The sequence below is a fragment of the Miscanthus floridulus genome, chromosome 8 (assembly GCF_019320115.1).
Source record: "Miscanthus floridulus cultivar M001 chromosome 8, ASM1932011v1, whole genome shotgun sequence".
NCBI classification, from domain to species: Eukaryota; Viridiplantae; Streptophyta; class Magnoliopsida; order Poales; family Poaceae; genus Miscanthus; species Miscanthus floridulus.
This window is the reverse complement of record NC_089587.1, coordinates 194793665-194810659: the sequence shown is the minus strand read 5'-3', so window position 1 is coordinate 194810659 and position 16995 is coordinate 194793665. Positions and strand designations below refer to the sequence as shown.

The following is a 16995-nucleotide window of genomic DNA, read 5'->3' as shown; positions in this document are numbered from 1 at the left end:
TTGTTTGGTTGTCCTCATGTACATCAGAAATGCATTGTGTTGGATTGCTTGGATTATGTTGCATGTCGTCAGCTCCATGCAGGGATAGAGGAAGAGTAAATTCGGAGGTACCTTGTCTTGTGGTACAAAGATTTTACCACGAGGTGTGTACGTATATGATGAATGTTTTTTTTTTATCATAATTACTGTTTTTTTTGGCATGGATGCACCCTCGTTGCCTTGCTTATATATGTAGCTTTGCCCTTGCCTTCATGTTCTAGTAGAGACGGGGTTCATGGGCAAGTGAGGATATTTCATTTTATGTGCCCATTTGCTCCGGCAAATTTAATTTGCATTGTTCAATATGAAGAAATCTGACATATGAAGTATGAACTAATGGAGTCATGGGATTGCTATGAGGATTGTGCAATCTTGCATAAGGGTTTTTGCAGGCAATTAGACACGAGTAACTTGCACACTTGCACTGAGTAAGTCCGGATACAAACTAATGCAAGCAACCAAGCATAACCTACAAGATTTAGAGAAGTTAATAGAAAAAACATCCCTAATGGTGGGTTTGAATCCTCAAGAATGCACGCACGCACACCACGAAAAACCATGGGCGTGATTGGTTGCCCTGCTCAGGCCGTCCAAAGGCCCATCCGGCACCGCTCGGTGCACTATGGCCGTATTTGATTCCCATCCTCGCACGTTTTGCCTGCTTCGTCTCATACCTCTGCCCTCCTCCACCTCGCACGCCTCTATCTTCTCGATTTCCACTTCCCTCGCGAGCCAGGACGGCTTGATTCACACATGGTGCAGGGGCCCATGTGTTAAACTTTGATGCATACATGCAACCAAACACGGCATCGTCTCGTATTGGACCAACAACAAAGACAACCAAATACAACAAAGTGTATAGTCTCATCATGACTGGAAAGAGCCTGCACAGGCACTCCGTTCCGGCTCGCCGACCTCGGAGCAACCAATCACGCCCCATATGGCTTGTGGCGCGAGATATTGCGATGGCTACTTGGGCGTGAAGGATTTTTTTCTACTTTTTGGGCGTGGTCATGTATTTGTTTGTGGTTCTTTTAAATGCATTTTCATGCACGGTTCGTAACGTGGCGCTCTCCTAGATATTTATTTTCAAGGACAATTGCGAACCGTCCTTGAAACTGTCTCATTTCATCAGCATCAAGATAGAGGCAGTTGCAAAAACTGTGTTTGAACTTTGAAATCGATTGGAAATAGTTTATGAAGATCAGAGTTTACAACCAAGAGAGCATTTTGGACAGGACAAAGATGGTGATGATGTAAATGAGCACAGGAAAAATTAGGAGGAAGACTGCTATTTAATGGTTTTAGTCTGTGAAGCTAAAGATTTTGCGGTCAGGTTGCAGTCGGTCAAGACCTGATGCTGGAAGCATTACTTGTAGTTGGGAGTAAAGGTACACTGTAGTTGGCCTATGTGAATTGCAGTCTCGGTGCTCATGACTAGTTTAGGAGGCAGAAATCTGGTAGGAGTAAACCAAAGGCTAACAGCTGTGGCTTGTGCGGTTACGGCGGGAGCCAAACACGCAGCCTGGCCGATGTGGAAGCATGTACCGGTGTACGTAGCCCGGCCGCACGCTCCCACGCCATAAAATTAATGCCGCAGGCCGCCTGACCGTGACCACAGCCCACAAACAGACGGATGGCAAGATGTCGATCACCACCAATTTCCTCGTGCTCGCGCTAGCAGGCCTCGTGCTAGTCGCCTTCCCGAACCTCTGCCGCGGCGGCGATCCTGCTCAGCGCCACAACCTCGCCGACGACGACGAGTGCCGGCCGGTCGGCACGCTGCTGCCGACCCAGAACCACTCCTGCGAGGACTGCTGCGAGGCCGGGCTCTCCTACAAGACGTACCGGTGCTCGCCGCCGGTGGTCTAGGGGTCGGGGGGAGGCACCAAGGCCATCATGACGCTCAACAACTTCACGGAGGGCGGCGAGGGAGGCGACCCGTCGGAGTGCGACGGCGAGTTCCACAGCAACTCGGAGCGCGTCGTGGCGCTCTCCACGGGGTGGTACGCGGAGGGCAAGCGCTGCGGGGACAGCATACGGATCAGGGCCAAGGGCAGGTCCGTGCTCGCCAAGGTCGTGGACGAGTGCGACTCCCTGCACGGCTGCGACCGTGAGCACGGCTACCAGCCGCCGTGCCGTCCCAACATCGTCGACGCGTCCCAGGCCGTGTGGGACGCGCTGCGCATAACTGGTGATGACGTCGGCGAGTACCCTATTGTATGGTCCCATGCGTCAGGGGCAGACCCACGGGGTATGCCAGGTGGGCCACGGCATACCCTGTGGGGTAGCCTTGTACTACTTAGCAATGGATTATTATTCCTTATATAAAAGAATTTGTAAGTAGGTTACCAATACATTTTGTCAATCCAATGGTAAGACCCTCGATGTTGCAACTAACTAAGAGGTCGTTAGTTCAAACCTCTGCAGCTTGCATCATTTGGCTTTATTTTCAATTTTTATATTTTATGTTCCCTTTAAAAATAAACTGTAGATAATACATTTTTTCTTTTGTTTTCGTATTTTTATCTCGTCTTGTTGCGTCCCGTGAAACCACAATTGCGAGTAGTTTTAAATTTCTTATCTTTTATCCCCTTTCAATATTAATAACTATATATGATATTTCATCTTTTTTATTTTCTAGTTTTTTATCCCATGTTGTTGTGCCCCGTGAGATAATATACTCCATCCTTTAGTTTTTCTATTTTTTATTCCCCTCTTGTCGTGTCCCATGAGACCTCATGTGTCTTTATTTTCATTTTTTCAATTTTTTTATCCCCTCTAGATATTATAACTATAAATAATATATTTCATCCTTTATTCTGCAATTTTTTGTCCCATTTTGTTGTGTCCTGTGAGATACGCCATGAAATGGAATGGAAATTGGTAGCTATGCATTCTGTGTAAATTAATATTTATTAACTGACCCAACCTTTTTACTGTAGTTGTCTAACATAATTATAATAACCCTTAAAAGTCAAGACAATTTAAAATAAACATACAAACCACACCTTGAATGGAAGGCCACCGAAGATCTATCCTAAAAATATGGGATCATGCCACCGTCGATGTGATGATCTGCATACACAGTTGGGTTTAATTACCGCTTGAAAGAAAAAAAAAATAAATGACCGTACATGTGTGGATCTGAAGCTTGATACAAAATATTGGTTTTGATGGGTGACCTTGGTACACATTATCTATTATTATCACACCTACACCTATTAAAGTTCTAAATCCACTGCCAATAAGTGAATTTCCGGAAAGATCACACAGATTTCTGAATTCATGACAGAGAAAGAGAATTAGTTGAATCTTGAATATTTTGGTCTGGAGAGCTCAGGTTATACATACCTTACTTGGCGTGATTAATAATCTCAAAGCTACAGTCAAGTGATAGACAACATAAGATGCATAAACACAACAAAAGGGAAGGAGGTCGTACCAAGGGACCTTGGGTTGCTGATGACGAAGTGAACAGATCATTGAGCTCCTTCTTGTGCGCCTTCTTCTCGTCCTTCTTCTACACACCTATTTTGTTCTACATGGATAGGTTATTTAAGCTAAAAAAGGAATATGACACAATACATCTGGTCACCTATTAGTACAGGTTGTGTTCAAACATAGAAATCGGTATGTGAGTAGCATAATGTAGTACGTGTTATGATGGAAGTTTTGTTCTAGACAAAGGGCCTCCAGTATTAACTAAAATAAGTAATAAAATAAGAAAGATTGGTATTGGCAGTTGGCTGATTTATTTCAGACTTCTAAAGTTCTGATGCAGCTATGTGCTGAAGTAGCAGCCTAACAGCTTATGCCTTCTTCTGGAGCAGGACAACCTTCTCGACTATTTTGGGCCATGATATAGTCTGAATCTCAAGATCTTTGACCTTAAGTCTTCATAAAGGTAAATAGAATAAGGGCAAAGTCATTGCTCTGAGCTAAAGTGAACAAAGATTAAGCATGAAAAACATAAGCAGAAAAGTTATCTGTCACAGTAGAACTGACGAACATTGAGTACGACAGAGCATTATTTACTGGAATAATTAATCGATGTACCAGAAGCTAATTGTCTAAGATTTTCAACTGTTTGCGGTTGTTTCTCAGAATCCATTGTGCAAAGAAAACCCAGCAATCAAGCCAAATGATCTTACTTGGAGGATGGAGACGAGAGACCTAATGGATGGATCCAAGATAGGAGCTGATTAGCGGATAGTAGAAGTGGGAGGCGTCGTTCCGGACACAGCAGGCTTGTGTGCAAGAGAAAGGAAGAGCGGCGGATGGATCGCAGGAAGCGCATACCCTGTTCGTTGCAAGCGGTGACGAGGACGGAGCCGGTGCTGTCTCCGACGAGGCACTCGGCGACGCGGGTGCGGCCGAGGTGTGTGGAGGCCTTGTCGAGGACGGTGCGGGCGGAGATGACGCGGGCGGTGAGGGCGTGGTCGTGCGTCTGGGGGCACAGCTGGTCGACGGTGGTGAAGATGGGCTTGGCGCCGTCGGCTGGTCCGGGGGCTAGGGTAGGGCGAGCAGATCAGAGGGAGGCGAGCGTGCAAGTGCCGTGGGGAGCGCACGCGGGCAAGAAGGGGCGCCGTGAGCTGGGTGGGTAAGCTGAGAGGCAGGTGAAAAAAAATTACGAGCGGAGGAAGCCTTGAGAGGCAGGAACGCGCAAACCTAAGACTTTCGCTGTAAGATTTTAGCGTGGCCCACAACACAGCTAATTTGAACCTTTAGATCTAATTATAAGGAGTCATCCAACGATCTGGATTCAGGTGGGTAGGAAACTTTTGAGTAACAACTATTTTTCTATTCTTTTGTTCTTTTATAGCGAAGAATAGATAGATAGATACGTCGGGCTTAATCCCTCCTGGTCACTTCTTCCCTGGGCTTTCCTCCCAGCCCATCGGTACGGTAGCACGGAGTCGGAGAAGCTTAAACCCGTTTGGCGGGCTGCGGGCGGCTCTGGCTCCTGCGCGAAATCACTGTTCATCTATACGTATTTCACTGTTCATCGAAGCCTTTTTTTTCTCTCTCCTTTCCTCCCCACTCATAGACGCGGTCGCAGTAGCCGGAGCCAGAAATTCGAGCTCCGCCGGCTCCGGCTCCCGCAGCCTCCTGTCGGCCGCCCAGCGGCCGACACCCTGCTACAGTGCCGGAGCCGGAGCCGGCAGGAGCCCGGCCAAACGGTTACGTGGCTTCACCAGCTCCTCTTCTCTCCTCTTCTCAGGTCATTTTCTGCCTTGAAATCCGAAACGGCTCCGATGAACAGTGCAGCTACCGTGTTCGGCAGCAGGAGCCGGAGCCGGCGAGAGGCGTGCCAAACGGGCTCTTAGTGAGCTTCTTTGGAGTAGTTGTTCTTTTAATATTTGGCTTACCCCATATTTGGTTTTTCGGTTTGTTTTTTTAACCGGAACAGTGTTTTTCTCCCACAACAATTCAGCCGGAACAATGTTTTTTTTACCAGTTTCAGCCAAGATTCAGACCAATGAACGGGGCCATTGCCAAATCAATCTCCAATTTGAGCATGGTCGTACATGTTTGAAAAACCACTAGGACCAGCCGAGATCGAGAAGACATGGCAAGCCGGATTATCATGCCCCATGTTCGCTTGGCTTATAAGCCGTACTTTTTCAGTCAACGAATAATATTTTTCTCTCACAATAAATCAGCCAATAATACTTTTAGTTATGATTTATCAGGCAAAAAAAAGGCAACAGTCTTGAGGAGCTGGTGCTGGATATCCCGTAGCCGCAGCTAAACCCGGCGTCCTGTGTCAACACGTGAGTGGAATGCACGTACACTACTTTTGCTGCATGTACACTGCTCTTGCTCGCTCATACTCCGCAGTTCTTGCTGCAGGTATGCTGCTCTTGCGACAGGCGCGAGCTTTGGCGGACGCCGAGATCCTGTTCGCTGATTGGAAGCTCGGATGAAATTGGCTGAAAAATATGGCTCTAGTTGAAATGTTGTTTTAGAAAAAAAACTGTTTCAGTTAAAAAAAGAAGCCGAACAAACCGAATATGGAGTAAGCCGAATGGGGCCAATGGCATAGATGAGTGCCCTGTCACCACTGAGATGCAGGTATGCTACTCTTGCCCACTCATACGACTACACCCGCGCCAATCTCTACTACGGGCATACACAGATGCACAAATATGTCATATGTCTATACATAAATCAACCCATGTATATATAATAGGATTGAAGAAGGGAAATTGATGATAAGATGAGACATGGTGTGACCTATCTGAAAAAGGTGCATCAAAAGGAAGAGCAAAGAATGCTAATATCCATATATTCCAATATTTTATCAGTACCTAGAGATTGGCGCATCAAGGCCATGTTTAGTTGCCTGCGGAATTGGCGCCGCCAGAAATCCTGTAGCGCTATAGCGCACAGTAGCATTTCGTTTGTATTCAGTAATAATTGTCCAATCGTTGACTAATTAGGCTCAAAATGTTCGTCTCGCAAAGTACAACCAAACTGTGCAATTAGTTTTTAATTTCGTCAACATTTAGTACTCTGCAAGTTTGATGTGACGGAGAATCTTCTTTTTGCATAGTGCCAAAGTTTGGATTTTGGTGGAACTAAACATGGCCCAAAACACATTATGTAATACATTCCAACTGATGAGGAAATCACATTTAAACTGTATGACATATGTTATTATTTAATGATACATGTATAATACGTAAGCATGTTACTAAACTATTTATTAGTACAGGAAATTTGCAAAAAATATAACCATACAAAATAACATATCAAGTAAATCAATTAAAATTTGCAAAAAAAGAAGTATATAACCATATAAAATATTTACATTGACTAAAATTTAGTGACTAGCCTCCACGTCAATTCTCATCAGCGCATTAGAAAAAATAAATTTTAGAAATTCTAACAAGTTACAATAATAAAAAACATCTGTTCTTTTATTTAGTAGACTCCAATCATCATCATCATCATCATCAATAATAGCCATTGGATCAATTTGTTTAACACAAAAAAATATGCAACTGTGCCATTATAAAGAACTTCCATTATAGAAAAACACATCAAAATAAATCCCTAACGTTGCATCAAAACTACACACCTATGCCATTACAAAAACAAAATTTAAAATAACCACCTAATACTTTTTATAAAATACCCACATCTAGCATTAGGAAAGATAATGCAAAGTAACCCCTACATTGGCATTTAAATTACCCATATATGCATTATGAAGTAAAATATAAATTGACACACTTAATTTGTATCTAAATTACCCACCTTAGACATCCTAAAAATAAACAAAAATACAAACATATGTCTTAAATTTTCATATAAATACTAAAATATGCTATCAAGAAAAACAATTCAATATCCATAAAGTATGAGATATATATTCTAAATTACACATTTCTACAACAGTTAGGCTAAAAGTAAGTTTAAACACAATTCTATGTTCCATCATGTAGACCAAGTAAACATGTACACATTAGGAAAAATATTTGTTTCAATGGTTTATCAAGAGAGTAAACATGTTCCCTTAACAATCCACATAGCAAAGACACTAATAATTAACTTTAAGTTGTATTAATATTAATACTCCATGATATATAACAAATTTCACAAGGTGCTGTTATAAATACTTTTGTAAATTTTAGCTAAAAAATTATGTCGTATCAATATTGGTAAGTTAATTTTAAGCACTCTATATTTTATAAAACAATGCTACTACAAACAAAATTACGAGATAGTGCCTTGGTGCAAGATGAAATGACTATTTATACTATTGTTGGAACGGAGACAGAACCTAGGACCTATCATCTTTATTAATAAAATAAATGATGAAATTGTGAATAAAATATAAAATAAGCATTAGAATTTCAACTTAACATGCGAATAAAAAGAATTGCAGTATCTAGATAAAAAGTTAAATTTAAAGTATAGATTAATGATGGCGCAGAATGGTATGCAACAATAGTACATATAACATAAGCTTAGATTTCCGCTAAATGAGTATCACACTAAGAAAAGATATAACCATGTCAATCCTAACGACTCCCACAAGAAAAAGATAAATTCTAAAAATTCTCACAAAATCAAAAAAACATCCGGCTATCAATCATGTGGATTATAACCATCATTCATAATAATAATTATATGATCTATTCTATTTTCTAAATAATTACCCACCTCTGTTAATGTGTAAATCAATCTAAGGTAATCCATGAATCTTTATTTAAGTTACTCGCTTATGCCATTAAGAAACATGTTATGAAGTAAACATAGATTTTGCATCCAGTTATCCACCTGCTATTACACCCTTAAATTTACATCTAAATTACCACTTCTAACATTATTACATCTAAATTATCAACATATTCTATTACAAAAAATATTTAAATGACCATAAAGCATATATATGTTCCTATATTATCCACTCCTATTAATGTCGCCATGTTAAATTTGATTAAAGTAAAGACACATATTGTGGCATCATGCATATAAAATACACATGCATGCATGAGAGATAAATAAATACGTTATGTTTCAGCAACCCTCAAAAATATTTTCTACATTAATGATACTAAAAAATTGTTTAAAATTATTATAACCATGACATTGTATAAGCTGTTACTTTCGATAAATTTATACACTTTAACTAAAACATTTGGCCCAATTTATTGATAGTATAACCATTACTGCATAAAGCACTCTTTGGTAATAAAATTCAAACACCTTGAGATGTAGGGAGGATAGTGCAGACTACAAGTGGCTATATCTTTGTGCCATTTGAGATTTCTTTGGTGCACACAGTCATTATAAGGCTTAAATATTAATATTCTCTTGAGGGTAGCATTACTACCAATCCTAGATCTCCTGTCAAGCTCTAAACTGATCTTAAGCAACATAGTGTAGGTTTAAAATGACTATTCATGCCATCATTTTACTTAAGAGTGCAGTCTACAACCTAAAGTCTTTATTCTTGAAAGTACCAAAGAATGCCAGTAAATGATATAATAAGCAATGACTGTTTCAACTTAAATTGAGGGCTAAAAATCTTTAGCAATCAATAAGGGTGATAATTGAAAATAAAAAATTAGATTCATGACATCATAAGATATAGAGGGAAAACAAATAGATGAGTAACCGAAAAGTTTATCACAAAGACTACATAATATCTATTATGCCTATTGTGTTAAAAATGAACAAAGAGAAAACAATATAATTTAGTACGAGTAATTTTTATTACCAAAGGCATTAAACAATAACAAATGCCGATCTCCCTTATAAGATTCTAGCCCGTGCGAGAGCACGGGTTGATGGACTAGTTTCCATAACAAAGTTTGACTGCAGGGAAAAGAAGCAGAGCGAAGTTGAAAATGTGACTTCGTAAGAGAGAATTCGTCTTCGCTCAAGAAACCTCATCTTTGCCCAAAGGAAGAAAGAGACAAAATCAAGTGAAGATAAAGAATTAACTTCGCTTGACATTTTGAAGACTAAAAGATGAAGTGAAAATCGACTAAGTCCAAGTGGCGAAGACACTAAGAATATTAAAGACCAAAAGCTGAAGAATGAAGGCTTAGAAGAGGAAAAAGACCACTTCGCCCTTGTAGTTGAAAAGGGATGTAAATATATTGGTTAAGTGCAAAATGGTCATTTGTATGTAAAATGCGAAGACTAGGGTCTCTATAAATACCCCCTCTGACATGTACAGTACCACGATGAAATGAATACAACTTTGCCTTGTGTTCAAACTTTGATGTTCGGGTGATTTCTTAACTCAACATCTGGCGCCCACTGTTTGTGTGTGCTCAAAGACTCCCACAACCACACGAAGCCAATGGGCAGACCGAACAAGAAAGTTACCACTGGGGTAACCGAAGATGACCCACCAGTAGGTGATGATGCAAGTCTTGAAAAAGATGCACCTCATGACCAAAACTCCTCAAAGACAAGCGAAGCCAAAGAACAAAGACTCAAAGAGTTAGAAGAACAAGTTCTGATGAAGCAAAAAGAACTTGAAGAATGCTACATAAGAGCAAGAGAGAAGTCTCTCAAACAAAGAATAGAAGAAGCAAAAGCCATTTTGCGTGAACTAAATGAGCAACTTCAAAGTGCAAGTCACGAAGTTATACATTTTGAAGACCCAAACTCTGCAACCAAAGTTTCTCAAGAGAAGAATTCCCAAAAGTCATTCATATCAATTGACACATGCTCTCCTCTATCAATAAACATGCAACTAGCCCAATGGCCCTTGGGATACAAATTCAACATGATACCAACTTTCGATGGACAATCTGACCCAAGACAATTCCTGATGAGTTTTGAGGCTACAGTAATTTCTAGAGGCGGTGATAAAACTACATTGGCAAAATCACTTGTCATGGTAGTTAAGGGACCAGCCTAACAATGGTACTCTTCGCTAAAAGCAAAATCCATACATTCATGGGATCAACTCAAAGCAAATTTACTTGTTCACTTCCAAGGATTCTAGCTAGCTGGCCTCACAGACGTAGACCTATTCAATTGCAAGAAACAAATCAAAGAGCCCCTAAGCTAGTATTTCAAAAGATTCATCCAAATCAAAGCACAAGTTCCAAATATCCTAGACGAAGTGGTAATAATAGCCACAATCAAAGGGCTTCAAGTAGGCCAATGTGCTTCCCATCTCACTCGAGAAAAACCAAGTATAGTTGCTGAACTTTACGAAGTCATTCAAAAATATTGCAAGTCAGATAACAATTACAGAAAAAGAATTGAGGAAGAAAACAACTTCAGGGCTCAAATCAAGCAAAGCAACAACTTCCATCCTCCAAGACCAAACAACTATGAGCGAAGACTATTTACACCACACAACCAAGTCAATCAAATCGAGAATGAAAACAATTCAATAGCTAAAAGTGATTATACTCACCAAAATCAATACAACCAGCAAAGTCAATTCAATGAAAGAACATTTGAAAGAGGAGGCTTTGGTACAAGAGGAAGAGGAAGAGGAAGAGGAAGTGGAAGAGCACCTTTAAAACCTGAAGACATGTACTGCATTATTCATGGTAAAAGGGCTAGACATACATCGAAGATGTGTCCCAAAGTAAAGAAAAGCATTGAAGAAGCCCAAGAAGAAAATAGGGCACCAAGCCAATCAAAAGTTATCAATCATGTGAGACAAGAACAGCAAAGTTCTCATCAAACTTATTATTCAGTACACTATGGACATGCCCAAGCGTTACTTCTAGGGCCACCACCCGCATACAGCTATGAACCCCAAGCAATGTACCATCCCTCGCAAAATCAATGGAGGCAAAATCAACCTTAGCAATCCAACATTCAATCAACACAACCTGAAGCTTTGGTTGCAAACAACAACCCACAAAATAGTCAAGCCAAGCAAGAAAACAACTCTCCATCAGTTTCAACATTAAACAATAATGCAATCATACCAAGCAGAGGAAAAATATTGATAATCATGGGAGGAAATAACATGGACCATGAAAATAATAGTCAAAGAAGAAACTATTTCCGATGAGTAAATTCAATTTCAATGGAAGACCCATATAAGAAAACAAGATGGTCCCATTTGCCAATCATATTTTCAGAAGAAGACCTTCAGCTAAAAGATTACCCGCATATGGATGCCATGGTAGTCGAAGCAAATATTGATGGTTGGGTAGTTTTAAAAATTTTGGTCGACGGTGGCAGCTTCGTAGACATCATATTCACATCAACAATAGATGCCATGAAAATTGATCGCAAAATATTGGGGAGAGCAGAACACCCAGTTTATGGCTTTGGTGGAAAAAATATACACTCAATTGGAAGAATAGTTTTACCAGTCTCTTTCAAAATAGTAAGCAATGTAAGAACAGAGCAAATAATATTTGATGTGGTTGACATGTACTATCCATACAACGCACTCTTCAGAAGAGGAACCTTAAAATGCCAGCAATAAATGGAGTAATCATAGTCCATGGAGACCAAACTGAGGCAAGAAACATTGAAAAAGAATATACTCCAGGACAAAAGAATGTTCATGTAATCGCCAAAGAAGAAGAAAAAGAAGAAACAAAAAATGCAAAGCCTCAACCAAAAAGCTCAAGCTTGCGAAGAGACAAAAAGAGTACCTCTAGATCCACCAGTTCCAAAAAACAAGTTATCATTGGCACACAACTTTCCTAGGAAGAAGAAGATAAACTTATAGAATTCCTTCGCAGCAACAAAGATGTCTTCGCTTGGTCATCCAATGACTTAGGAGGAGTCAGCAGAGACATCATTGAGCACAAACTAGATATTGATAAAAAAATTAGACCCAAAAAGCAAAAGCTAAGGAAATTAGCCGAAGATAGAGTTCAGGCTACAAAAGTTGAAGTCCAAAGATTGTTAGATGCAAAAGTCATAAGAGAAGTTCAATTCACAACTTGGCTGGCAAATATTGTCATGATTAGAAAAAAGAATGATAAATGGAGAATGTGCATTGATTTCAAATATCTCAATAAAGCAGGTCCAAAAGACAACTTTCTAGTTCCAAGAATTGATACATTAGTTGACCAAGCAGCTGGAAGCGAAATGCTAAGTTTCTTGGATTGTTTCTCTGGCTATCATCAAATTTGGATGAGAAAAAAAAGATAAAGAATTCACAAGTTTTATCACTCCATTTGGGACATACGGCTTCGTAAGAATGGGAGAGGGCCTTCGTAATGCTGGCACAACATTTGTTAGAATGACTTCAACTGTGCTACGTGATCAAAGTGGGAAAACTTACTCACCTATGTCGATGACATAGTAGTCAAAAGTAAGAAAAGAGAAGACCATATCAAAGACCTCCAAGAAACATTTACAAACCTCAGGGAAGCAAATTTAAAGTTGAATCCTGAAAAGTGCACCTTCGGAGTTTAGAAGGGCAAAATTCTAGGTTGCATCAATCAGCAAAATGAATTGATCCAAACCTAGATAAAGTTCAAGCAATCTTAAACATGAAAGTTCCTAAAAATATAAAGGATGTCCAAAAGCTGACAGGAAGACTTGCTGCTCTAAATAGATTTATCTCAAAATCAACAGAACGAAGCCTGCCAATATTCCAAGCACTCAAAGGAATAAAATGCAACTTCACATGGGGACCTTCGTAGCAACATGCATTCGAAGAAATAAAAAGATACTTGTCAAAGCCAAACACTAGCCACACCAACCCCAGGGGCTGAATTACTCCTATATGTTTCAGCAACAGAAAGTGTAGTAAGCATAGTCCTAATGGAAGAACAAGAAAATGAACACTCAAAGAGGCAAGTACTAGTCTACTTTATCTCAGAAGCTCTGTCTACCTCAAAAATCTACTACTCGGAGATTGACAAAATAGCCAATGCAGTTCTAACAGCAGCAAGAAAATTGAAACACTATTTTCAACCACAAAATCAGGGTACCAACAAATCATCCTCTGAAAGAAGTTTTAGAAAGCTACAGATCATCTGGAAGATTGGGAAAATAGGCAGCAGAACTATCTCAGCACTTCATTGAATTTGAAAAAAGAACATAAAAAATCTCAAGTCTTGGCAGACTTCGTAGCAGATTGAACTTCATCTCAAAATCCAAGCGAAGAAAAAAGCAACCAGACTGGATTATATATTATGATGGAGCATGGGGATTCGTAGGGGCTGGCACAACAGCAATAATCGCATCACCTTTAGGGATCAAAATGAGATACACTACAAGACTTGAATTTCAATGTGCCAATAATATTGTTGAATACGAAGCCATTTTGTTCGGACTCCGAAAAGCAAGAGCAATGGGGATCCAAAGGCTAATAATCAAAATAGATTCACAAGTCGTGGCTGGACACATCGAAAAGATTACAAGGCTAGAGATCCTGAGCTGACAAAATACTTGCAATTTTTTAGAGAACAAGAGAAATATTTTGAAGGCTTCACAGTCAAAAATATCTCAAGAACAGACAACTCAGATGCTAACATGAAAGTGCATTTGCCCCCTATATGGGATTTGGTATATTGATGACATCCAAATAGGGACTAATGAGATCTGAATGAGACATATTGCAACTTTAGTCCCTCGAAAGTTTTAAAGTGTTGATCTAAGATAAAATGGTATCCCTCAATTATTGAAGTATAAAAGGTGGACGAACTCAAAGTGGATCTTCAAAGTTTACATTCCTCTTTTTGAGTTTAAGTTCGCCGTACTATAAAGAGGGATGCAAGTTTAGGTGGTCTGAGAAAGATAGAGTGCTCAAGTATAAACATAAAATCAAAAGAGAGACACTCTAGCACTTCACGAGCACATAGAATATTTTTTGGAGACTTTTGGTGTTGGAAGTCCCGAGTCAGGTCAGAAGTCCAGTCGCCTAGTTACTTAGCCTATGTGGTGACTATGGCCGTCGAAAGTCCCGACATGAGTTGGAACTCCCGACAGTCGGAAGTCCTGACTTAGGTCGAGAGTCTCGACACCTGGACACTTGGCTGGCCTACTGACCACACTCGTCGAAAGTCCCGATGTACATCGGGTGTCCCAACTGTTGGAAGTCCCTACGTACGCCAGGAGTTCCGACGTTGACCTACTCGTAACAACATTGACCTAGCTATGAACAGTGTTTTCTATAGAGGTCAGAAGTCCCGTGATCTGCATTAGAACTTTCGATGTAGATCTGAACGGTTAGATTTCTACTATGAGTATAAATAGCCCTCTCCTGTAACGTCCTAGATGTTAAAAAGCAGCTAAAACTTGATCATGAGGATCATGAAGCATAATCATCAAATGTCATGCATTCCATCATGTTAAGCAAAACATCATTTACTACGTATAGTGAACGAGAGTGAGAAGGTCTGTATTGATCATGTTTCGGAGGAGGTCCATCCATCAGTGGTGTTGGTGCCAAGTCTAACTATTGGACCTTTTGTGGAAGCTAACCTTCTCTGCAACGCAGGAAAGCCCCGGAGCATAAACTCTTCTCTAGTATTTATAAATATTATTACACTTTAAGTCTTGTGAGATGTGCATTAAGTAATTAGGAGTTGGTCGAATACCGTTACTGCATGATTACCTTGATATTCAGGTATCCTTAATTCTACCCTATTATGAATAGGTCAATACCCCTGATGCTCAGTAATGCTTAGACTTCAATTGAAGTCGAGTGATGGTTTCATCATTCGCGGGAGATAGGTTTTACCTTGTTCTTCTCGGCCCTGTTTATGGGTCGTGAGAATACCATGATGATAATAATGTTTAAATTGAGATCGAATGGGAATTGATGTTAAGCTAAGTGTGGGCAGACGGGTTTGCCTGGTCGTGCTCATCCCGCCTATGTTGATTGAGGACCGTACCATTGTAGACCTATCATGTTCGAGACCTTGCAGTACTGGCCACATACTCCGATAAACCTAATACCTCAGATATTCCATTATGTGAAAGGCTAACCGTGCACTGGGAGTAGCATGTACACATCCTATGAATTAACTAGGAGTGGCGCAGGGAGGTGGAGTACTATGCTCTCGGGTAGCGCTGGATCCGTTCATGTTTTGGAGGATCCAAGTGAGGGTTGATATATGTAGGTTCAAGACCAGTCCTAGACCTACATATGTCGTGTGGTATGGAAACCCCAGCTAGGCCAAATCGATTAGACTCATCATGCTCCTCAGTTATGGAGACTCGATCCCCCGATCTACATCGTAGTTAATCAATGGAACATGGTTACTTGTGGATATGAGATGAAAAGAGATGAGATGACTAATGAAGTGATTGATTTAGATCTGGTGCAAACTGGATACTACTAATGATTTAATACCCAACTAAAACATTGAAAGTAAGGATCCATTCATAGTAAGCTTTTATGCAAAAGTTACTTCTTGCTTCAATCTTTTCTTAAAACCAGCATGCCCTTGGAGTCTTTTCTTTTAGTCGGGTAAGACTTATTGAGTACCCTCAAGTACTCAGGGTTTGGTAACCCCTATTGCAGGTTCTGACTTATACTTCTAATCGAGATTATGTCGGTGGGCTCGACATGATCTGGCTGCTTCTACTACCTTAGATGTTTCGCTTAGGTTGCTTCCGCAATTCTACTCACCATTTAAACTTAAGTTAAGTTTTACTTGAACATGTTTTGTAAACTAATGTTATAAGTCTTCCGCACTCTGATGTGAGATATTTTTACCAGTTGTTGTAATGTTGTGGTAACTCCATGTTGATCCTGTATGAGTCATAAAATGTGGATGATTTGGGGTTCGACGAGGACACCAGACCGACTACCGGAGTTATCTAGCTCTCATGTGCAATAGTCAAAGGTCTTTAGGACAATGACAGGTGCATGTGGGCCATATAATTTGGATGGTTATGCCATATCTCCTATCTTCTAACCGTTACTCACTCATTCATTACAACCTACTCATGGCCAAAATAGCTCTTAAGCATTCAAGGCTCCCCTCTCCTCTCCTCTTTGCTCCTAACTTTGATTTCCCCAAGGATTTGAGTGATAGGAGAGTGGATTGAGTGAGAAAATCACTTTGGCAAGCTTGAGCACTTAATTTCTTCGTCAAGCCGGTTGGATTTATGTCAATTACTCTTAGGGCTTTGCCCCTAGCCGGTGGCATCGCCCAAGAGCTTCCATCTTGTGGAAGAGCCTTGGAAAGTTTGTATTACCCTTGATTTCTTAGTGGAAAGCTCAAGTGACCTTTGTGTTGTCTTGAGAGAGGCAAGGAGGTGAAAGAGACTCCGACCTTTGTGGTCACCTCAACAACGAGGACGTAGGAGCTCCATTGTGGGGTTGCCAAACCTCAGGATAAATTCTTATATCCCACGTGCTTGTTGTTGTTGTGATTTACTCAAAATTACTTGTGTTTGTTTGTCTCTCCCTCTCCCAAGCTTTATTTTAGGGTTTGGACTCGATCTATGATTTGGAGGCATTTCAGCATCAATGGAGTAACCCAACATCTTCATCAAACCACTAGAAAGTGGGGTTATAAGATTATTTATCCG

General features: G+C 40.3%; 1 protein-coding gene and 1 long non-coding RNA gene across 2 annotated transcripts; one reads left to right on the top strand and one right to left on the bottom strand.

The window, feature by feature from the left end:
- Window positions 1-1678: 1678 nt before the first annotated feature.
- On the top strand, window positions 1679-2410 carry LOC136474436 (putative ripening-related protein 2). The gene has a single exon (XM_066472015.1). It carries the CDS (start codon window positions 1939-1941, stop codon window positions 2368-2370), a length of 432 nt encoding a protein of 143 aa, XP_066328112.1. The 5' UTR covers window positions 1679-1938; the 3' UTR covers window positions 2371-2410.
- Window positions 2411-2820: 410 nt separating this feature from the next.
- On the bottom strand, window positions 2821-4640 carry LOC136474435 (uncharacterized). The gene is made up of 3 exons (XR_010762927.1): window positions 4342-4640; window positions 3485-3570; window positions 2821-3117 (listed from the first exon to the last, which is right to left on the bottom strand). It is a non-coding gene; the product is annotated as an uncharacterized lncRNA (long non-coding RNA).
- Window positions 4641-16995: the final 12355 nt, after the last annotated feature.

Coding starts and splice junctions, on each gene's coding strand:
- LOC136474436 (XM_066472015.1), top strand. CDS start 1,939: ATGACGCTCAACAACTTCACGGAGGGCGGCGAGGGAGGCGACCCGTCG.